A 24,748-nucleotide genomic window follows, 5' to 3' on the forward strand; every position below is an offset into this window, starting at 1 on the left:
ATGTAGTAGACAATCCTGCCCTACGTTCTAGACCTCTAATTGTTTTGTTGCTCTTGCATGTGATCTTTGTTTTCCCAGTAGGCCTATTGAAATTTGGTATTCAAAATGGTATTGTAAGGCAGCTGAGATCTTGCTTGCACTGGATGGAGGAAAAAGAATATATTCATGACTTGCTAGCAGTATGGCTGTCCATGCTGACCAGATACATGGGGTTTTTTTTTTGCACATGTGTATCGTTCTCATGCAGTAACAGTCCTTCTCTTCTGAGCTGCCGTCTACTAACTCTGTGCCAATTCAGTATTTGCATAGTTAATTATTTTTGTGTAAACATACTATGTTGCGCTTTTGCTTGTTGAACTGCATTCTGTCTCTTCCAGGTAGTTTTTCCAATCTGTCAAGACAGCTTTGAAATCTGATCTCCTCTTTGCATGTATTCCTGTCTCTTCTAACTTTTTGTATTCATTAGTCACCCATTAAGTTCTAGGTAAAGCTGTGCAGAACTTCACTGAAGTTATTTTGGTCTTACAACAAGCTACTCTGCAATTATGATTTTTCCAAATGTGTCTGTTCCAAGAATATGTTCCTTACTTCCATTATGAGAAATATCTTCCGAGCTGTTTTCTTAGAGACATAGAATCATAGAACGATTTGGGTTGGAAGAGACCTTTAAAGATAGTCTAGTCCAACCTTCCCATCCATGGGCAGGGACATCTTTCACTACATCAGGGTTCTCAAAGCCCCAGCAGTCAAGACAGGACATGTATTCTCAAGCATCTGGCTCTTCTCAGAGGGAAATTAGTTCCATTGTAGAAATAGCTCTTGATACATCAGCGTTGGTTATGGCTTTCTGTTTTCTTTCAGGTGGGTACCAATATATACAAAATAGGTTGACTCTGCAGAATTCATGCAGGAAACAATGCTGAGGTGGCTGGATCATAATTTCCCCCTCCTGTTATCAGCAAAATCCTTTCACCTGGTTTGAATACAATTTGTAAGAGCTTCCTAATGGTTACTTTTTTTGTCTGCATCAAAAATATTGTCAGTATATTAAAAAACCTCACTGGAAAATGTATAACTTCATCTTCAACTTCACCTGCTGATGTAGCTGAAATCCACTGTGACCAGCTAGGTCTGTGCTTTGGCTGTGGTAGGTGCTCACTGGAAGGCCTGTCTCCTCAGTCTTCCTGATTGTCTCCTGATGCTTAAACCAGACTCCCAACATGATTAAGGCGCTTCCCCCCAGTATTAAAAAATGCAGATAAATTCGCCTTTAACATACGGGACTGTAAAACAAGTATATACAGTGTATGGCAAACCTGGTTTTCTTTGCACGCTACCAGTTCTTTCCAAACCACCTGTACTCATCTGCATTAATAATCTGCCCCGTCCTAGCAAGTCTTAGGCTGATTATATTATGTGAGTTGTCACATCCATGTTTGTTTCTTGTTTTACTGTTGTTAGTACATAGTCTGCTGAGGCTCAGTGGGATCATTCTTTTTGTCAGCCTTTTGTTCCTACTACGTTGTGATCTCATCCCATCATTCCTGTATCCTTGTCCAAACTGCAGTTGTTTGAAGGTGGCTCGGAGCTCTGTTTATCCTGTCCATAGTTTAAACCCTCTTCAGTAGATTTGTAAGTTGGTTAGGCACGGATGCTCTTCCTTTCTCCTGTGAACTGAAGTGCGTTTACATAGTTGGTTTTTTTGGTTGAAAACATTTGACAGTGTGGCATTAGGTATGCTTCCCTGTTATGTCTGTTATAGGCAGTCTTACGGAGGAAACTATGATTTACAAATTATGTGGTAATTGTACACAAAGCTGTTGACATTTTCTAACTAACAAAAGTATTATTTCCTCTTTAATCACTAGCATAATTTGAGTATCAGTAATACAAGATAAAGAGTTTAGCCAAAGGACTGTAAGGTATGATGGATAAGGTAATTATTTAACAGTGGGAGAATTTAGTCACTGCTAATGCAGGCTTTTGTATTAACTAGAAATTTTTGAACCTGTGTCAGGGCAAGTTGTAGTGAAACTTGTCATTGTTTTATTAGGATTTCCTGTAAAGAATGTGCAAGTGTTTATATATGTATATGTCTGAATGAGTTGAGTACTGTGTAATTGCCCTAAATAGTACAAGTCAACATTAAGCTTGCTTATTTAGATGTGGCAAAAAATTTTAAGCCTATTTTTCTTAGGTATTTGCCTTTAGGATTCCAGGTTTGGAAATAGTAATCACATATAGTAAATTTTTAGTTTTAAAGTAAACAATTGTTTTTCTTTTCAGTTGTTCTGATTGGCTCATAAACATCTGCCGAAGAAAGAAAGAATTGAAGGCTCGCACAGTATGGCTTGGGTGTCCTGAAAAGTGTGAAGAAAAATACCCCAAAAATGCCATAAAAAATCAAAAATACAATGTCTTCACATTTATACCTGGGGTAAGGCTACTGACCATTTTTTGCTGTTGGGCTGACTATATGTTTGATAGTGTTTTTTGATGATTCTGCGGAAGTTTACTTTATTTGCCCAGATTCTTTTTCTTTTTACATTTATCTCGATATCTTAAATTGAAATTGATAGTTGAGTGTAAGGCTGCTTATTTTTTTCTAAATTGCTTTGGTTTTAAAGAGGTATTCAATAAAGAAGTGCAGTATGTATGACTGCCAACTTTTGAAGCTTCAGTAGTTAAGACCTAAAAATGCATGCTGCTGTGTTATTATACATTTTACTAATATGCTTTTACTCATACTTTTACTAATACCATCCAAGAGTGTTGTGTCCTGTTGCAAAACCTGAATGTCTTCTACATTTGAATATAGACATGTTTTTGTCTTAAATTTTTTATTTAAGTGATCATGCTGGATTATAAGAATATTGATTCTATTCTTCTGGCCTCCTTGGTCCAATGACTGGCAGGTGCTTTCTAATACATTTCTTTATTAAAACAAAAAAAAATTCATGCCTTTGTAATTAAGACTGATCTCCTGTCAAAGAAATAAAATGTCACTTATCACAGGCGGATAAAATATTCTCATCTCTATTGAACAAAGTCAATGTTTTCTTCCAAAGTTTAAATTATTAAAGACACTGAAATTGGCTAAGCCACATATGCTTTCCTAAAGGTCACAAAATTTGTTAAGCATATCGTAAGCCATTGATTGTTGTGACTAGAAATCTGCAGTGTAGATTACAAATCCTAAACTAGATTCATGTTTCCTGTAGGCATCAGCCATAGCTTGCAATTACCTGTTGAGAGAATGTTCTTTTTTCATCTTTTGAAAATCTTGGGCTTTACAGTATAGGCAGAATCAGATTTTTATTTTGGTGGTAATATTTGGAAACTCAGCAGTAACTTCAAAATGAAGTGAGATCCTTAATGTAAAGCCCAATAGTTGGTGAAAGTAAAATGTTTCTAAATTTTAATTTTAGACATAAATTAACACTTTTCATTTGATTAGAAATACCGTGTAGCTCTCTGGCTTTTTATGCCATTCCACTAGAAGTCATTTGTAGGGAACATATTTGTATTGGTTCCAAACCCATAAATGTAACGAACTCATATTGACTTCAGTCATTTATGCTGGTTGAAATTTTCATCATGTCAAGTTTTTTCTCCTGTTTAGAGTTGTATCTTTTTTTAACATTGCAGCTGGCAATGTGTAATATTCAATGATTTCATATCAAAAGACAAGCTTAAAATAGTGTTTAGACTGATAGAATTTTACTTACTGGCTAAAAGAGCGGAAACATTTCCAAAATATCACCTAATTTCCTAACCTTTATATAAAATACTTACTGCTTCTACCTTTAAACTGGATTGTTCAACTTCTGTTTACTGTTTTGTATAATCTTGGTACAGCTGCTTAGGAATTTTGTATGCTTCTCCATAAAGAATATCTTCTGTGATGAGCAGGTTTTTAAGATACCTCTCCCTGAACTTCAGAGCAATAATCTGGGTTTTTTCCATCAATTTTATGTAACTGGAGACTTTTCAATTTGCTTAGCTAGACTGAAGTGTTCAGCTTTGTCAGTGGTCTGCCAGGATTCAAAAGACTTGTAGGAAGGTGCTTTTTTACCACCCACCTTCTCCTGCAAGATGGGTCCTCTTGCAGATCTGCACCTCCCAAAGTAATCTGTGGACTTTTCTTTGACCTGGTTTATCAAGTCTGTAAACAGTTAAAGATACTGCTAGAAATGAGTATGTGAACTTCATCAGTATTAATGTAAGATACAGGTTCAAGCCGGATTAGTTTCATTTTGGAAGAATGCTACAACTTTCCCTGCAACTTCACATTTGACTTCTTTTGGCTTTACAGTTTTGCTGGTAAATAGTGGAATAGAATTCCATGTTTTCGAAAAATCTTCTGATTTCCTGCTGTTTAGGTTGCTTCTAACTGAACAGTGATGTAGCACACTTGTGATTTTGAGGTATTGCTACTTTGTGCCTACCAGAAAGACACTTTGAAACGAACTGCCCTGAATATTTTTAACTAGGGCATAGGTTTTTACATAATTGAGTAATAATGTTGGACTGATAAAAGCATTAAATATCTGTCCAATAACTTTGATTTTCATGCAGAAGTCATTGTAATATTAATTGAATTTTAAGATTAAAAGGTGGACACACTCTTTAAATGTGGCTTTTTGATGTATTTTGAATATTCTAGCTTTGAAACAACTGATTTTCTCAGGTCTCAGTGTTCCAAGCTTCAGTAGCCACTTCTGATCATCCTGCTGGAGGTGCCATGTTTTCCTGGCCTACTAAAGAGATATGTGAAGTCTTTGAAGATTCAAAGTTCTATAAAACGAATTAGGTTCTTAGCACTGTAATTATAACTAAAGCAATGTTGAGAACATGCGTTTGTGCGCATGTGAGAACATGCGAAGTGGTGCTTTTAATTACCAAAGGAATCTCTGCATCTGTCATTCATCTGGAACATGGGACAATACATTCTGTGATAAGGTTACTGTGTCTTCACTTAAAACTTGGACGATTATCTTGGAGATTAGACCAAACCTTTGATTTATTAATAAATATATACTGTGTGCCCATATTTATTGCAACATAATCTTCTGAGAAATTTAATGCTGAGCATTTCTTCTAAATTACCTCAAAAGCCCATGTTATTCTGTTAGAAATTTTTTGTAGTTTAAACTTTTTGAAAACTTAAACTGCTTGGTTTTGTAAAAAGCTTGTCTTGCTATGGAAGCTGAAGAATACTGCCTTATACTGAGATTTCCACGTGATAGCCATTTGGAAAGAGAGCAGTGTTGCTTACCCTTACTCACTGGATCTTTTCTGTAGTGTACATTTTATCTTCCTAAACAACTTATTCTTGAACATTGAATAGCTTCACTATTTTTAAGAACAGTGGGAAATGGTAATTTTGAAGGAGTGCATCTGACCTGATGGTAGCCTTTGTTCCTTTGAGAACTGAAGGAGTTCAGAAGGAAGGCAGATGAGTTGTACAGCTTCCACCCCTGCAAGGGGGAAACTATTGACTGTGTGGAGGAGAGAGTGTGCCGAGGGAATGTGGTGAACAAAAGTAAGGGGGAGTTCATGTATACTGTTTCCTGTATGTGCTGCAGACAGGGCTGAAGTTTTAGGGTATTCTCACAGTGACGCGGAACAGTATGGTAAGGCCTACTCAGTTTTGTTTCTCTGTGGAAGTTCAAATGACAAGACTAGGATAATAATTTTGTCAATGGTTTCTGTTCATTTGATGCCAATGCTTTTTTAATCATTATTATTTAAGGCCAGGATATGAAAATTTTGAATGAAAATTAAATGAAAAAGGCAAAAAGACACTGTGAGACAGATAAAACAGAATTTAAGTATTGGTACTTAGGGAAAAAAGTAAGATTTACTTTCAATGCTGTATTTTTAGGAAGAAATGTTTTAGCAGTTAAATGAAAACTTAATGTAAGCAATGAAGGATCAGATACTCACCAACTTATTTTGCCTCTTTTACTGATACTATTAAAATTTTTTTCAAAAACTTTTTAACTCATAAACATAAAGGTAACTTGTGGATATAAAATTATTGCAAGATGCTTCTACAAACATCTGACTTCTGTTTACTGTTAAAATTTCAGAGTAATATTTGCACAGTGATCTTGATGTATATTTAATATTTTTAAAGTCTGTTGAGTTCCATGTAGTCTAGTTTTCAAAATACCAAACATATAGCAGATTGGTTTTTCAGTGTGAAAAGAAGTATTAATATCAAAGGATTTTTCTCAACAAAAATATTAAAATAACTTACAATGCATAAAGTAGTTTGTAAGATACATAGCACAATATGCTATATAGTACTGTACTAGTACCATATACAGTAGTATGCCATATAATGGTTTTGTATCTACTATCAGGAAAAAGTTAATTTGATGTACATTATGGGTACAAATTCTAAGGCATTTATCTATTTTGTGTTTTTCATTTTAGGTTTTATATGAACAGTTCAAGTTTTTCTTGAATCTGTATTTTCTCGTCGTGTCCTGCTCACAATTTGTACCAGCATTGAAAATAGGCTACCTGTACACGTACTGGGCTCCTCTGGTAAACAGAAAAATACTATTAACTAGAAGTTTTGCATTTTTAACTTCAGGTGGAAAGTTCATGTATACTTATATTTCATAAATTTGTGTCAGGTAAACTACAGTGATTGAAGTATGAAACAGAAGTAAAGTGCTTATTTGAAATTACAGTATTTTACAGCAGATACTCCAGAAGCTGTTGTCTGATAGATCTCCCTTCTGCCTGCCTAACACACTCCTGCCCCACAGTCTGGAGGTCATTTTAATTAACCAGCTAGTCTGAGTGAGTAGTGCTCCTTTCTGGCTGCTGGTCACTTGAGAGGTTTAGAAAAACAAACCAAAAAAACCTTCAGCTAGTAGAGAACCTTATATGGTAACATAGACAACTTGTGTGTTAGATTTCTTTCAGTTATTTTTATTTGCTCACTATTTTGTTTTCAGGCTAGGTCAGAATTGAAATAATTTTTTTTGCATTCCTTCTGTATCGGTTTTGATGATGTCCCTTTTTTTTTTACAAAAACTGAGCTATAATATTTTAAGCCATGGTTAAAGCAGGAGGAAAATGTCTTTAAAATGAGTTATTAATTAAACATGCTTTTCTTAATTGATTGCCCTGCCAGTTGCACTGGCTTCCTTTCAATATGTCTTTTTATTATTGAGCCCTCTGCAGTATTTTCTTGGGAAACTGTTCAAACCAGTTGCTTCTGACTCGGGTTTCCTAAGGTTTGAAAATTGTACTCTCTTCACAGGAGGCCCTTTTGGTAGTTTGCCAGCTATATTCCCATGGTTTGGAATTATTTTCTTGTTTGTAACCAGATCATTATCTTCTCTTTCACCTTCCTCCTGGCCCCTCCACCCCAGGTTTAAAAGCAAGGCAGGAAGAACAAATGTTTATTTTCTAAATTTATAAAAAAATGGTATTTTTTAGTAGCATTTATTCAGTGGTATTTAAGAGGAACAGTGACATGCTGAATGCTTGAATAAAGGTCGCTCTTAACAAGTCAATAGAGTAAATATTCTGGATTGATTTCAATGTTTTAATTGTGGCAACATGTGTCCTTTTAAGTATTGATAAATGGAGAGACTGTCCTGGAGGTTCTTCACACCTCTATTTCCAGACAACTTTTGGCTTCTGCTGCAATAAAGAACACTTGCAAGACAGAAAGCTTGTTCAACAGTGGGATTTGAAATGGATATTTACAAAGGTCTTTGTCACTCACCCAGTAAGAAAAGACAGAAGTCAGCCTTGTCTGGAAGTTGGTCTCTTCCAGACAGGTGAAGTCCTGTGTACAACTCTATATGTTAGTGGAGTTGGAAGGAAAAAAATCACTTAGCATCTCAGCCCATCTCATCCCTGCCTGAAGAAGGGAGAAACTACTGTATTTTGCAAACACTGGTAATCTGTTCTGTATAGACGTGTTTGTCTTATTCAGGGGTATGTTGAATGATGTTTCCCAGTTTTTACATACAGCTAGAAAATACAGTAATATCTGTTACTGCTAGTGGTACCCTTTTTTTGCTAAATTCACTTGTTTCTACTTGAATAGCTTTTCTACTGATGATTGACCTCCAGGTAAAAGAGATTAATTGGGTGTTGAGTAAGGCTCAGTATGTGTAATGAAAAAATAAAACATTTAAGTCAGACCCATTGGCGTGTCTGTGTTGCTTAACAGACGAGTTTCGTTTTCTTTGGGAAGTATGTAACTGCTGATGAATTTTCAGTAATAATCAGAGGAGTAGCTATGACTTGGGTTATATTTCCTCTAAGATTTTAAAGGAAAAGAAAAATTGTTCAGCCTCATACTTAAGACCAACTGAAGTTGTCTATGTGCTAAAAGGTTTTTGGGGTTTGTTTGGGTTTTTTTTTGGGGGGGGAGAGGGTTAGGTGTTTGGGGTTTTTCATTTGGTTTTTTTTTTGTTGTTTTTTGCTTCAACAGTTTTTACAACAAACAAATACACTTAGATCAAGGACTGGAGCTCTTCAAACAAGACTGTATTTTACTGGTTTGTCATTGGCACAGTAGGGAATGGACTTCTCATTTCGAGTCAAACATACAAAAGATGTAGAGTTTGTAAGCAGGATGCCAAAGATATTTAACTGCTTACAGTTAAAGATGACAGGTTTTTTTGTAAGATTGGCATCACAATTTCAGCTCTCCTTTGGAAGAGTATCAAGTTCCTTTGAGCAAATGAGGAAAAAGGGAAATGTCTTTCTAATAAAATTGTTCCTCATAGTCAAGGTCAGCTGTACTGAGCTGCCCAGCAAGATACAACGACTGCTAGGGGAAATTCTTGCAATTAACACCTTGCATTCTGTGCTTTGATTATTGTCTAGTTAATGAGATATGCACAAATGGCAAATATACTTGAAGGTGCTTCAGGAGTGCCTTTTTTTTAATGCTACTATACTGCCATAGCTCGTGAAAATGCTGCTGCCAGAAAAGGGGGTAACCCTAATGCTCATTCAGTTATGCCCTAGGAGTGAAAAAGAATGCATTTTGCAAAGGCACTTTTTTGTTCTACGTAGTTCTAATGTACTTGTTTGTTCAGGTTTACATTAGCTACAAGAAGTGTTTAAGGTCGCAACAGAGTAAGCCTTGGAATTTTGGGCTGGAACAGCAAAACAGCCCTTGCTATTGAAAAGGAGAATTTTAGTCAAGACTCCTTTAGGAAGACTCTACACCTTCATTCCTTTCTTATTGCTAGGAGGTTAGGAGAAGGTTGGTGAGCAGTTGGATTTCTGCAAGAAAAGATTAATGGTATAAATTTGTCTTCTACGGAAGGAAGTATTGGTGGATGTCTGAAGCTAGATGAAAAATCTAGAATGTTATCTGTTGGAGGATTTGTGAATATTTGAGATTTTTTTTAGCCATCTTATAGTAATGATAAGATCCCTTTACTGTTGAAAAATTTATTTCCCTTTCACAAATGGAGAAAGACCGAGCACTTGAATTTAAGAAGCCAGAAGACCGTATCTGAGAAGTTTGGAAAGGGAGAGAGGAACCTCTTATGTGCTTATCCCTGAACTGTTCTCTATTTTTTTAGCTTACCATCTTTTGTGGCCAGAGACCATCTTAGTTGCATGTAGCATGCTCTGTGCTTCCAACAGAAGCTACAGTGGCACTATCCTGTGAAAGCAGCAGCCAAAGCATTTAGATACTTAGCTTTCCAGAACAAACCCCTTTTGTCAATATTTGTGATGTATTGATAAGTAAATATATTTAAGATGGCAACATTAATTAAACTAGGCATCCATCTACCTTCTTGTTTCTGTCTGTTAGGAAAAAGGCAGTGAAGTCAAAATTAGAATTTGAGACTTCTTAAATTTTTGATAAAGCCCTGAAATTTGTGGAAGATAGGGAAATATGCTTATTGAACTACAAAGACTGTCTTTAGTTCATCCAAAACATTTTAATTTTTAAAATTTCAAATTATATCTAAATTACATGTATTTGGAGATGTAGATACTCTAATTATATTTGTGCAATGTACAAGTATGATTTTCCTGTTTGACTAAGCCAAGATGATATTTTAACAGATTGAAAACACTAAAATCCAAATAAGAAAAATAGTAAATATTCTAAGCACATGTTCTTACTCTGTATAGTTTTCTTAGTTGTGTATTTCTAGTCTAGCACTTTGAGAATTCTGAACTGCATAATTATATCTTTAACAGGGATTTGTTTTGACGGTCACAGTGGTACGGGAAGCCGTTGATGAATTTCGACGTTACAAGAGAGACAAGGAAATGAATTCACAGTTATATAGCAAGCTGACAGTACGAGGTTAGCAAAACCATTTGTACAAATCCTAAAAATATTTCCTCTTTTTCTTATCTATACATTTACAGACTTTCAGTTCAAAGAAATAACTAATAATCTCAAGCTGCACTGTTCAGAATGAAACTGATACTGAACTAAAAGTGCTTGATTTCCCTCACATAAATAAGTCTGTTAAACTTGATCTTTTTAAGAAGTGGTGTAAATCATCTGGGTTTTTTTTGTAAAGGAAAGGTGTATGTATATAACTGTATATATTTAAGCATTCTGCTGTTTAATACTGTTACTTTAAAGTGCAGTTCTCCTCTGAAATTGAACAGTAACTCAGCAACACTGTCAGCGATGTATCAAGTGTATATAGGAAATAGGGGATAGGTTAGTAAGAAATATGATCTAATTAAAATTCACTAGAGCCTTTCAAACTTGGTGGATATATTTGTGCTTAAGTAAAGGAAGATGTATTGTGAGTCAGCTTCAGTAGCAAAAATTATTTTAGTTTTTGCATATGATTTGAAATCTATGTGATCACGCATAGGAACAGCCAGTTTTCTTTCCAGAAGTTAGTAAACGGAGAAATCAGAGTTATGACTTTTCTTGGACTCAAAACCTTTCACAGTTTTTAATGAAGATTTTTAAGGAAATGAAGCACTTCAGCTGCGAAGTGACGATTAAATTTGGTAGGATATTGTAAATTTTAAACATGGGCATAAGAGAGAAAACTATGCGCTCCTCTCCGCTCTTATGTTGCGTAGCACATTTTACTGCTTAGATTCAGAACAGAGTGCCACGTAGAAAGGTGTCAAAAAATGATGAATAATCTATTATCAAGACAAACTGTAATGAATAACCTTACAAAACAGCATGACCTTGCTATTACCCTTGAAAGTTGTTTTGCTAAAATATCCTGGGAATTCTCTGTTAAGGATTTTCTTTGGCATGAAAGTCCTAGAAAGTGGAAAGTTGTTAAGGAATGTGAGGTTGCGCCTCAAGCAGGTAGAGTATATGTCATACGTTGGGCTAAGTGTAAATTCTGTTCACTAATTCCCAACATACGCTTCACTGCACTTTTTAGTATGCCTTGGTGAATATCTTCTGAGAGTCAGTTGGAAGAGTAACCTCACCAGATCTAGGACTCTTAATTAGAAACTAAACTCTTGGAGTAGCTCTGGATAATATTCTCTCCAGAAAAAGTGGATTAAAAACTTGTAGCATTCTGTCTGAAATCTTACCCCATTTTTTAAAGTAATTGGAAGGTAAGTAAATGGGCAACAGTCTCATTAGTGGTGACATTAGCTAGCTGAGAGGAATTTATACTGCTTTCTCACAGTAGAGAGACTTGTATTGTTTTCTGGAGTTTGTGTACAGAAGGGAGCAACTGTAGGGAGTATTTGCCTATCGTTCTTCCCTTCCTTGTCAGCCTAAAATAGCTTTATCAACACTTAGACGTACCACTGTGGAAATTTGCCAATGGAATAGCTGTTATTTAACACAAGTGGTTGCATTGCTGCCCTCGAGATCTTTACAGTCTTTAATACAATCTGTAAAGAAATGGACACTTAATGGCTTTTCTTTCAAAGTTGTAATTTAACCTGCTAGTTGGTTTATTCTTTTTTTTTTGATCTGTTATGGTAGGCCACTGAACACTCACCTTTGAAACAGACAGTACAATCCTACCCTGTTTGGCAATAGTGTTAGTAATCTGAAATTCTTAGTTCTGCAAGCACATGTATTGTTCATGGTTACCAGTGTCATGTAAATGTCAAGAGTGACATTTGCTGTTTTAAGAGCTAAGTTTGGTGTCTTTTGTGCTGCTTCTTCACTTAACTTGTTTAGAGTTAATATTGGAGTTCCTGGTAAATTGCTGGGCATTTTAGCAGCATTTAAGTAGAAGTTTTGGAATCCTGATTTCCTCTTTCCCAGCTCATGAAATATTTCATGAGGTTATGTGTATTTGAGAAGCTTTTCATTTTGTAGTTTCTCCTAGAAATAAGGAAGTTGTCAAATTAAGATTGGATTTGGTCACCTTGACACAGCTGTTTTCTAGATATGGAATAGAGATTTTAAAATAGTATACAACAGTGTATAGGTAAAGCCTGGCAGTTATATCAGGAACTGACACATAGAGACCAGTGATTTGTTCAAAAGAAATTTTAAAAATTCCCTTTTTTTAAAAAAAGGATATCAGCTTTTACCCACAAATGTGTATGTGTATTTTGACTTTCAGGTTTTAGTGTCAGTTCCATCATGAATGCGTACTTGGTTTTTGTTCTGTTTTATGGTTTTTTGAAGACCATAATATTCTACAGAAGTAAAGATTCAATATCTGTACTAACAGTGAACTCTGAATCTCATGTTGACAATGGTGGATCGACGAGCTAACAATGTCTTGAGTTATGGCCAATTTTAAGAATGAAAGCATTATTGCAGTCCCCCTCAAAATTAAGCTGTACTAAAATTGCTGCACATATATAAAATAATGAATACATGATAAATTGCACCTCTTTCATAGTATAGTGTTCTTTCATAATAAGGCATTCTGAAATGAAAGGTATTTTGAGGCAAAAAGTGGGACTTCCTGCTCTGATAAAATTCAACCAAGTTTTTTACAGGTTTTGAGAAGGACTTAGGTATTTTTCTTTGCAAATTAATAATGTCAAGTGCTAGATTTCTGCAAACTATTTTTATAAGTAACTTTCAGTAAAGTCTACCTAATTTTTCATATTGGCAGCGCTCTTCAAGTGGAAAAATTCAGTTAGGCTTACTATACTAACCTATGGGCTAATGGTTTGGAGAAAGAAGGCTTTGTTACTTCTGAATGAACAAACTTGATGCTGATTTAATTAAAAGCCTGAAATTCGATGCCATTCTTAAGAGTCACTTTTCAGAGTGGAACTGCACTTTGTACTGCCCTAGCATCTTTTTTCCTAGTGATTTTGACTTGTGTAGGTTTTAGAATCTTTTCTTAGAAATAGGTATTTTTAATGTATCAAAGATGGAGAAACTGACAGAGAGGTTAAGCTGGTTGCATTTGCTCAAATTGGACATAGGAAAACTTAAAGTTAGCAGGGTTCAAGGTTACACTTGGTTTAATTGTACCATTTGTGGAAGATACAAATGCAAATTTAATCACTTCCAGTTGTTTTGCAAAATTGTTTGTTTACTATAGGGAAGCTAAAGTATTTGCAGCAAGAGAAGCTACTGGGACTTGTGATTAATTACTTGTATAAAGATAGTGTGGGTAGGCTCATTTGTAAGTTAAAATCCTTTTATACAGTGTTGTAATAGATGAAAATCAGGAATTCTTTGACTACCTAGCAGTGTTGACTTTCTGTGGAGTAATTATTAGCCTCAGTAACCTCTAAACAGGTAAAATGTGTGAATGTTGTCTTATGACCTACATGTTGCTAGCGTAAGAAGTACCGTCTTTTTGAAGGTGGTGGATTCACATTAGCAACTCTCAAAGGCTTAGCATTTCTTTTTAGTAAATCAAGACCTTGAATAAGTATTTGTTCTAATCAGTAAGTCTTAGCTATTTTTATAATAGTGAGCTGCTTTGAGCAGAAAATGAAGGGGGAATGGGACATCTGTTTTAAGTGTTACTTAGCTGTACTTAGGCAGCAGTGGCCAGCTTAATGTCCGTAGGCTAATTGTCATCCATGAGATATCCAATGTTATGCAGTTTTCTATTTGTCATGTAAAATGGCAAAGCTCAGTCTTCAGTCATCCGTTGGTGAATTTGCTATGCGTAACTTTGCATTTGTCAGGAAGGTGAACATGCTGCTATATGTGTAGTTTGAATAGTTTCTACTTTTTCAACCCTTTGTGGCAAGTGATGAAACATGCAAATCAGTACATGTATTGAATTTTTTTGTGAGCAAGTCAATTAAGTGTACCCGTCTCCATGTCTTGCATGTGAATCTTTTCCCTTGTATACTTTCCTAGATTATGATATTGAATCTCTTAAGTTGTTCAGTGTATGATGCATCCAGCTGTCTTAATCTTTTTATTGAGGTGTTTGTTGCAAAATCTACTTTCCTTTTTTTGCATATCAAAGTCTGCAAATCCTTCATAGACAGTTTTCAGTCAGCATGCAAGTTAAAGTTGGAGGGAGGAAAAGTATCTGCCTGTAGAATTGAAATTATCTTGCTACTGAAGATCATGTCAATTTAATTGTTTTTCTGCTTCAGAGCAGCTCACCTGCGTAGCCTTTTGTAGAGCAGAAATTGCAATGGAAAGACTTTAGACCTGTGCATGCAGGTTTGGGAGGACTTCGGCTTTTCTTTCCTAAGGAATTGTTATACTCTGGTGCAGCTTCTTGTCTCCTGCACTTAGGTATGACCAGTTAAGTGCCTATGAAAAACACGGCTATTCTGCAGAAGAATTACATGAAGTTCATAAACAGACTATTATCTCTTTCACTGAGCTGCCAAAAGCCAACTGGATAATAAAATTGTAAAGCAATTTTAACTGTCTTGTCCTTTTCCATTCTTGAAGTTGGCAGTCCTACCTTGAACCTTTCCTAGTTAGGTTTTCCTGTGCAGTGTTGCTGAAGTTTTGAAGAAAAAAAAGATCAAGAAGAAAAGAACTAACTATTATAGTCACAGCTGTGAGTTGCAGAAGAGACATGCATCTGTCACTTCATCTCAGAATGTTTAACAAGGTTTTTGGAAGTGTTGCAGAACTCTCTCTCATTTTTCAACCCACAAAGCAAAAGCAAAAATGAATGTCAGGAGAGATGAGATTAATGAAAAAATTCCACCTGGGCTTCAAATTTGAAAGATTTCTGTCTTTACTGTATCCTTAAAGGATGGATAACAATATCCTTAAAGATCACTAAGAACGTAGCGAAGTGATATTTACTCAATAACTGCTGTACATAAGAAAAGAACAAAGTGATGAAGCTAGTATGTTTCCTTTAAAATTGGAGAATTGAGAAGTTTGAGAGCTACAGTGATTTTATTTTTTTTTTCTTTTGAACTTCTGTTTATGCAGTGGGAGCCGCTCTGTTCCTAAAGTGACACTTTACTGCGCTTATATCTCAACTGACCTTTTTTAAATTGCAAAATGGTCTCTGTCAAGAGGCAGTTTTCAATCATTTATACCTATGTTATCTGCAAATTTAAAATAAAATGTTTGTCAGAATATCTTGATTTATTGTAATATTATTCTTTTGCATTTATTTGAAATCTGTATTGAAACCTCTTAAAACATCGGAATTTCAACTCCCCAAGAACAGGCCATTCTTCTGCTTTCTAAAAAGCCATGGCATTAAAAAAAACCACAAACATTTCTGAATCTAGAGGTACAACATTAGGTCTTCATTGCTTGCAATATTTCAAACCTACTGACGATTTCATTCCAGGCATTTAGACCATTTGGAACAGATAAATTTTTAAAGAATTGTATCAGTTTGTTCTAGCTGATTTCGGGAAGCAGTAAGCAACAGCAGAAACAGAAGTTGAAATTTTAATGTAAGAAGGAATTTCAAAGAGGCTGGAAGAGAGGAAATGGCAAAGGGACTGTTTTCTTCCACATTTTTGCAGCATCTGGGAGATGGGGTAAGAAAGAATGAAGGCTTTCCATTTCACCCAAGAGGAGATAGTACACAGAGAAGAGAAGCTAGGAAGCTTCTCTCTAGAGTTTTATATTGGTGATTAAGGACTAATCTCAGTTCAGTTCCATATTTAAGATGGAGTTTGAAAGATGGACCAATGGACACACTTGTACTGAAAGATCAGCATCCTCATACCACCTGCCCATCCTCCCACCCCGTTTTCCACTATATTACGTATCCTCTAATTATGCTGACAACTCAGGCTAATAGATGCCAGGTAAAACTTTCATATGGTCTGTACTTGATTCCTTTTGTTCAAGAGTAACAACTGTTGCTTTTACATGAAATGCAATTTTAAAGAACAAGTACTGAAAATAATCACTCATAAAATAAATCTTACAACCTTTGACTAAATGTACATGTAAGTATAGGGAATTTTTTGAGGTTCACTACTTATTCTCTCTTGAGAGTTATGATTTGGAACCTCACATGGATTTGGAGCCTAGCTTAGTTTTTGTTTTATACTTAGTATGAGTGTCATGAGTGTCTTGCACTCAGATAGTAGAGATGCTTTTTAATAACAAGAAACAGTAGTTTACGGTATAGTCTACACCCACATTTTGTTTACTTCATTTCTTAATTTTTTATGTGAAATACTTGTTAGCACATATGAGATATTTATTAGTTTTTCAAATCATTGCAATTCATTTCAAAAGGCTTTATTCTTGGCAGTATAATGAATTACTACAGGCACATCTCAATGTTCCAGTTCTGCATAATTCTATATGTTGCTTTAGGCGAAAGCCTTGCGCCTTGGTGGACTATAAAGTCTGGATGCGCAGCCACTTCTGACAGCTTTGGACTTTTTATTGGTAATTATACAGATGGTGAAGAGTGCTTTGCTACAGAGATGTTTTTAGAGAAAAAATAGTTTGCAAAAATAATTTATGCAGTGAATAACATTCAGTGTCTTTTTTTTTCTCTAAATGCATCTTCACTAAGATGTAGCATTGCATTATTCTGATGTTCTCTGAAATGGTATCTAATGATTCTCATTTTTGCTAGTCTAAAGGAAAGTGTTATTTGTTGACTTTTCAAAATTTTAAGCCACTTTTGAAATTACTGCCCCATTTTACTATTTAGTTTTTTATGGAACATGTCCTGCCATTCAGATTCATAGTAGAATTTATGGTCTTGTATATCACAGGCCACTTCCTTATGTGTGGGGATATACAGGATGCTTTAAAAAGACAAGTTAGTGTGTAATAAAGACGGTATTCTGTAGTGTTATGCTAAGCCACCTAGAAAATATTCTGATAAGGGAAATTTTCAATTCATAATGTGAAATTCTGAGGCTTGTTAGACTGTGTACAAGCAAAGGTGCACTGTGGATTCCTGTTGGCTTACTTGGCACCAGGAGTCTCTGCTTTTTGTCTGCCCTACATCATGTTGCAAATCAATGTTCTACTTTCTTTTGTCTTCTGAGGCTTAGTGTCCTTTGATCTCTACTGTAGATGCTGTTAGAACATGACTGTGGAAAACTCAGTTGTTTATAAAATTGCTAGTAGTTGAATTTGATTAGTATCTCTGAATGGTTGTGGTCTTACATGACTGTGAAGGTGGCATAGATCTGAGCCTTAATGCAGCTGGTACTAGGATTTTTGTGGTTGTTATTACTATAATCAGTTGACTTGGTTATCACACTGGTAAACTGATGAAATTTGTTAGTGGAGGAATTGGAAACAGAATATGAAATGCTATCCTTTTGATAAAGCTAACATGGTATATACTGGTATATAATCTGGTATATACTATTCACTTCTAGCCAGAGCTTTAGAATTCATTAGGAGAATTCACAGGCTTGTGCAGTTAAGCAGACTGGATGTGTTGATTTGGTATCAGGCTGTTCTGTTAGTGGTTGAGCTTTAAGTATTAGTTACTTTTAAAAATATAAAATTGTTGAGAGATTGACACTAACTTAATTTCAATAGGTATCTTGAATTGAAACTCCTGTGGAGAACTGCTAGTGTTTCTTGCTACAGCTTTTTATACCTTGGTCTTCTTGCTACTCCCTTCACCCTCACAAATGTGTTATGGCAGAGTTAGGAGTCAAATAAAGAAACAATTTGTTTTATATTTGGGGGCAGAGAGGGAAGGTAGTTTTGGGAACTGAAAAATTGAACTGGTGTAAAAAATCATTATCAAAAACAAAGACTGGCTTTCAGAAATAACTTTGCAGACAGGCCAAACAAAAGTTCTGATTCTCTTCCCTCATTGCACATTTTAGAAATGCCAATGTCATGGAGAATGTATTAAAAATTAGCTAAGGGAATACATTTATTATTGACAGAATTAAATACAAAACAACTGTTACTTTTGCAGGAAATGTAATTTTAAAGAACAAGTACTGAAAATAATTACTCGTAACAAATCTTACTACCTTTGACTAAATGTACATGTAAGTATAGGAAATTTTTTGAGGTTCACTACTTAATCTCTCTTGAGAGTTATGATGAGGAGGTCTCATGGATTTGGAACCTAGCTTAATTTTTGTTTTATACTTAGTATAACTTTGAGGCATGATAGCAGATTTGACAATGCACATTCTATTCATAATACTTTGTTTAAACTCTGAACTGATTGTTGCTCATCCTGTGCTTTTGTGGATCTTCTGTTAAAAACGAATGATTTAGATTTAGAACCCTAGCACCTTACCATGTTTTGACATACTTGTCATCTGATACCTGTTGATCAGATACTTGTTGCTTGGAATCATGATAGTGTTTCTGAAGGGAAAAGTTAGTCTGTATGGGTGTGTGTTTCGGCTCATCAGGCTGTGTAAATATGTATGTGTTTACATCCTGAGTTAACAAGTTCTGAATTTAACACCTGTTATATGTTGGAAGAGGGTATCCATATGTCATGACTTGTTTGTCTGCAAGGTTTTTTGGGGTCTTTTTTCATGGTTTTTAACGCAGGGAAGCCACTTTTTCTGGAATTGTAGCAAGGACCTGGGACTAGAACGCCTGAATTCTAAAGAGCTCAACAATAACTCACTTTGGGCAGTAGCTTAACCTCTCTGTCTCAGTTTTTCAGTCCATCAAATAAGAATGTTAAAACTTAAGTCTTACAAATATTAATATTACAAATTAATTACAAATTTTTGTAATTACAATTAATTACAAAAATTACAAATATTAATATCCTACAGAACATACAGGAATTAAATTGGTACGTGGCTGTGTATGTTTATGAAGTTGTTCACAGTAGTTACTGAATGGGAAGCTCTAGAGAATGAAAAAACCTTTATTTCAGCTCTTGATATTTTGATTTTCTGAAATGAAATCTTCAGGCATTTCTTCTGACTTTAGAGACCTACCTCTTTTCCACTCTAACTGCCCGTTAGTGTCAGACAGTGCCAATTACATCAGTAACTTAGTGGCCAAGCAAAGCTACCTGTTGGTAACTGGGCTGTGACTAACAACTCCTGTGTGTGAGAATGCTCCATGACTGTAAGCCTAAAAACTCTTGACTTGTCAGAAATAGAAATGCTGTCCTGTAGGAGATGTGAAAGACTCCGTTTTCCAATTTTACAACTCTGTTATTGATACTATAGATCAGACTTGAGCATGCTCTATACATATCTTTTGTAATATTTCTACAATAGCTAACTGGTTATAAAACTAGACTTTTTTTTACCAGTGAATTATTTATTCAAAGAGATGAAATCTATTAATATGTTCATCAGAGATTCATTTTGTATAAATTGTAACACTTTCACCAAACAGTAATGTTTAAGTATAACTTGCATTCTGGGATTTATGTTCTTGTGACTCTATTAATGTCTGCCTACGTTGATTACATTTCTTCTTTTTTTTAAGGTAAAGTGCAAGTTAAGAGTTCAGACATACAAGTTGGAGACCTCATCATAGTGGAAAAGGTTGATACTTTTTAAATATATTTTAGAGACTAAAGATTATTAACATGCTAATTATCTTATGAAGAAAGGTATATTGGGGTACTTATCTGTGAAGTACTGACTAGCTGATATTTTAGTTCAAGTCTTACTCAAGAATCTTCAAGGAAGGCTAATTTTTTATTAATTACAAGTTTAATTGAATGTAAGCATTTATATTTTATGAATTGGTATATGCTTAAATTTATGTAGTGAAGGGAATATAATTACTGAATTAAATTCTCTGGCCTGTGCTGTGGTGAATGTTCTTAGCTGTTTGATTACTGATACCTTCCTTTTGATGCTCATATCAGTGCTTTTCTGTGTCTGAAGCCTTCAAGGATAAATTTCATTTATATATATATAAATAAGTATATTTATATTATATAATTATATGTATATAATATTGTATTATATATATAATTAAACAACATAAAAGCTTATTTTTTTAAAAAAAGAGAAAAAGCTTTCCAGTTTGATTGCAAATGGTGAGTGAGAGCTGTGAACTTTTTTCCCCCTCTATGTTAGTATTAAAATAAAGACAGTGTTGCTTATTTCAGTTGGCTTTCTGGCATACTAAGAAATTACTGTTGAAAGTCAACTTAATTTTCTTGTCAGAGGAAACTATTTTTATTTAAGTTCATTCTGGAAAGGTGGCTCACTTTCTGGGTGCCAGCAAGTGATTCCCATCATGCTTTGTATTAGAGAGCTAATCCATGGAGATGCTGGAAGGAGGCACCTCAAGTTGAGGCTTGTATCTACAGCTTTGTTTGAAGTGCTGTATGGCAAATTGCAGTTTGGCAGAGTAATAGTGGAACCTCATCACTGATTAGAATTTTCTAAATGTCTTGGTGGTTTTTACTCCTATTTAGTGGAGTAAATTACTTCTGATAAAAGAAAATGCTTCAGCAAATATGCCCTCCTGATACATTTTGCTTTCTTATTTGTTAACATGTCTCCTTTTACTTCAACAACTTGGAAAACTCACAGATTGTTAGTGGATAGGGATTATTTTCTTTTTTTCAACCATATATAACAAACCCTCTTCTGTTTGTCTTGGAAAACTTCTGCTTCCTTCCTTTCTGTTTCTTCTATAGCGCAAAGAAAGAACAACACAGCCAAGTTTCATTTCGTTTGCTGCTCTTAGCTTAAAATATATCTGTTTTCATGTAGTTTTACCATTTCTTGCCTTTTTGTTCCCCTTTTTTTGTCTCCTGTCTGTACCTGATATCTTTTTGGGCCTGTCTAAGCAGCATATACTAGTGTAGACAAGATTAGTGCTAATATGTCTGGCATTTAGATCTGTTTTGCCTTGCACCTTGCTGTTTTAAGAGTGTAGGTGGAGTCATCTGGAATAGGCGCAAGTGAGCAGCTGCAAGATCTTCTAGGAGACTGAGATATTTGTTTTGATTTTTATTAGGAACCATTTTAGGGCATCATTAATATCTAAACCTGGAATTAATTATTATAGAGTGTAGGGAAGACTCTAGTGGCTACAGAAGTAATCTGCCTTCCCTGAAATTTACTGAGATCCATCAGTCTGTTGAATTATGCTAGAATTTGGGAAGACTGGAATTACTTTGGGGATCAGTCTGACTTGCATGAGGTAGGTCATTAGCATCTATTTCAGCATTATTTGCAGCAGCTTACAGATCATATGTTGTGAGTACCTGAAGTTTCTATGAAAAAGAGTAATGTTTAAGGATTTAGGGGAATAAGTGGAATTCTTTTTGATGAAGATTTTACTCGGGTATCTCAGTAAGATGCATATAATTGTTCGAATGTTGTATTTCAAATTCAAGATCGCTCCTGCCCCAGCAGAGATTTTTTTGTCTTTTGGCCTAGCTGTGGGTGCCTTCAGACTAATGAAATAAAACGTTTCTGGTTCTGTTGAGAAGTGTGTTTTGTTGGAACAAGCAGTTTTCAATTTCAGAGTATGACTCTTAAGCCAAAGAACCAGTCGGGAGTGAAATGTTCAATTGCTCACTCTAATGGCAAAGGAACAAGTTAACATTGTATTTGACTGGAAGATGCATCAACAGCATTTCTGTAGTGAAATTAATGACTCATTTGAGCTGAAGATCCATATGTTAACTAGTGACTGCATCACAAATACTAACAACTTAAGTGAAAGGCTTTTCTATATTTAAATCTCGGATATCCTCTGATTATTGTCTTTTTTCTTTAAATAGGCCTGATTAATTTCAAAGTAGCTCTAAGTGACTGCAGTGTGCTTAAAACTGTTTAGTTCCAAGTACTATCTGTTGTTTCAACTGAAAATTTTGTAATGCGCTAATACTAGGGCAGGAAGAGGCCTGAACAGAAGAAAATACTGCCTGTTTTGACAAGCTAAAAGACATTTGTACATGTTAGCTGAAAAATGGTCCCCTGCCTCAAACAGACATGCTACTTCCTAGATGTTCTCCTTGGCTTGTGTTAAGATAGGTTTTTAGTTTCCAGTGGGAGCACAGGTGTGCATAGTCTTCTGAAATGAGACAATTGAAGGGATGAGTTGGTGAGTTCAGATATTGTTATTTAGACACTGTAGCTTATTGACATTGTGGAATACATTTTGGAGATGTTAAAAGGACATAAAACTTAATAACACAGCGAACACATTTACTTAATAACATTAAATAATAACAACACATAATAGTGTTTTAAAACATGTGGAACAGTAATGCTTTGTCTTAAAGCATTGAGAGCTTTTGGAGCTGTAAAGGGACACAGTTGTTTTTTCTTAATCTCAGGTGTAAAGTGAAATTAATCCAGTATTTGTAAGGATTGTAGTTAATGCTAGTATGCAGTATTGCACAGCATGCAGATGCAAGAAGACAAGTGGGAAATACCTCTTCCATTTATAACTCAGAAGCATGCAGGAATATTTTAATCAAGTACATGGTTCATTACATGAATGGAGAAGAAAGGACAGTAAATGCGAAATTTTGAGGGTCTGTAACTATGGGCAGTTCTAGGGGAATTGGAAGACTGACTAGGGAGCTGGAGAAGCTTATGTAAATAACAATTTAATGATAATAACATGAGAAAAATGAAGTAATTTGAAAGCTTTTAAAATTGGTGTTTTTTCAAGTGAGTATTGTAACATGTGTTGCAGGGAAGTGTACGTTTGTGCATTTTCTTGGTTTTCCAATCTGGTTAGTATTGCTGGATGGCATGGAGTTAGCCATGGGAATCCAGAAGCTGGGGAAGTTCTTACCTGGTGTTGACCATTGTCTTGCTGTAGTTAGATCTCTAAGAATGAATCTGTAAGTCTGCAGCATAGACAAACACTGAGCTCCTTTTCTGGAGCTCTAATTCTGCCCAAACTTAAGGAAAACAATGTATGAAGTAATTTTCATGACTTATATATTCAAATTTCAGTATATATCAATAAACGTTTCTAGCTTCATCTCCATGGTAATTGAGATTACATAGTTTCTTCACGGGTTTCTGAATTCTTGAAGTTCTATGTGTTGGCATTTTAACTTGTTCCACTTTGATAAATATGACATGAGAGAGCTAACATTAACAAAATGCTGCTGTTTGACTGTGACAATGTACAACAGAACTTAATTTTCTCCATAATGAGGTGTTAAAGATTTTTGTAGCATACTTGCCATCTGTTTCTGTGTAGTCACTCTTTTGTAGTGACTAGGTATGTCCTTGCTCTCCAGTGTCAGCAGTAATAGTGACAATGTTTTTTGGTGCCTAGTATGCATGTGGTACCTTTCTGCCCACTTCCAAAATATGGAAAACTTGATGAAAAATGGTAATGTTTTATTTATTTTATATAATATATAATTATATTGAAAAACGATAATGTCAATCTTAAACCAAAACCACACCAGTTTTGGTCCCCCGTCCCCACTCCCCTGAGGGAGAAAGTGAAGACAAGACAGTCTCTAGCCTTTCCTACATGGAAGGATACATTCAGATATGTTAATGCAGAAAAACTCAAGTTGTTTTAGAGGAAAGAAAAATAAGCAGAGAGAACACATTTAGAAGACGTGAAATAAAGATGCATTTTTTTTTTCTATTAAAATGTGAAAATGATCACATGACTAATATGGTTGTAGCCTCGCCTTCCTTAAGGGGGCAGCGGAGGGGGAGGTGCTGATCTCTCTCTGGTGCCCAGTGATAGGACATATGCAAATGGAATGAAACTGCATTAGGGGAAGTTCAGGTTACACATTAGGAAAAGGCTCTTCACTGGGAGAGTGGTCGGTCGCTGGAACAGGCTCCCCAGGGGGGTGGTCATGGCACCAAGCCTGTCACTGTTCACGAGTGTCTGGATGATGTTCTTAGTTCAAACAGTTTAGTTCTTGGTAGCCCTGTGAAGAGAAGGGACATGGACTCAATAATCCTTATGGGTCCCTTCCAACTTGAGATTCTGCCCAGTTTTGTCAGGCATGAAGACTTGAATCTTGGGTAGCAAGTACCAGGTGAATGTTTCATTCACTAAATTTGAAACATGCGTTCTCCATGGAAGTTGGTAATAATTTGTAAAAACCTGGTACCTCATTTGGATTTCTAGAACTTCTATTTAATTCAGTATTAGATCATTTGACTGTTATTATTGCAAAATTTTTGGGTGTTTATCAAGTGTTGTAGCTTGTTTACAAGTAACTGGAAGTTAGTAGACATGAAGCCAGTAACCTGAAACTTGTGTAATGGATTTATGTCAGAGCTGTCAGGGAAGCTGCAAAAATGTATAGTTAATCTATATGAAGACTGGATATCTGTTTAATTGTTATTGTCATTTAAGGAAAGATTTATTTAATTTTGAAGTTGCATTTTCGCTTTCCTCTTTTTTTTTTCTTTCCTCCAATAGGTGCATAATATATGTTAAAGATATTTTTTTTACTGCAGTTTTTTCCAAATGTGAGTATGAGGTATTCCTGGCTGAATCTGGGCTTATGATGGA

The 24,748-nt window shown here is 35.3% G+C and overlaps 1 protein-coding gene across 2 annotated transcripts in view; it reads left to right on the forward strand.

Moving 5' to 3' along the window:
• The window catches only part of ATP9B (ATPase phospholipid transporting 9B (putative)), a 169,915-nt gene that overhangs the window by 23,141 nt on the left and 122,026 nt on the right, over positions 1 to 24,748 (forward strand). For both annotated transcript variants that reach the window (XM_064443729.1, XM_064443730.1), the window contains exons 3-6: positions 2,287 to 2,437; positions 6,445 to 6,558; positions 10,213 to 10,321; positions 19,751 to 19,809. In XM_064443729.1, coding sequence (XP_064299799.1) covers positions 2,287 to 2,437; positions 6,445 to 6,558; positions 10,213 to 10,321; positions 19,751 to 19,809 — 433 coding nt within the window. The remainder of the gene's footprint in view (positions 1 to 2,286; positions 2,438 to 6,444; positions 6,559 to 10,212; positions 10,322 to 19,750; positions 19,810 to 24,748) is intronic.

The sequence above is a fragment of the Phalacrocorax carbo genome, chromosome 2 (assembly GCF_963921805.1).
Source record: "Phalacrocorax carbo chromosome 2, bPhaCar2.1, whole genome shotgun sequence".
Classification (NCBI taxonomy): domain Eukaryota; kingdom Metazoa; phylum Chordata; class Aves; order Suliformes; family Phalacrocoracidae; genus Phalacrocorax; species Phalacrocorax carbo.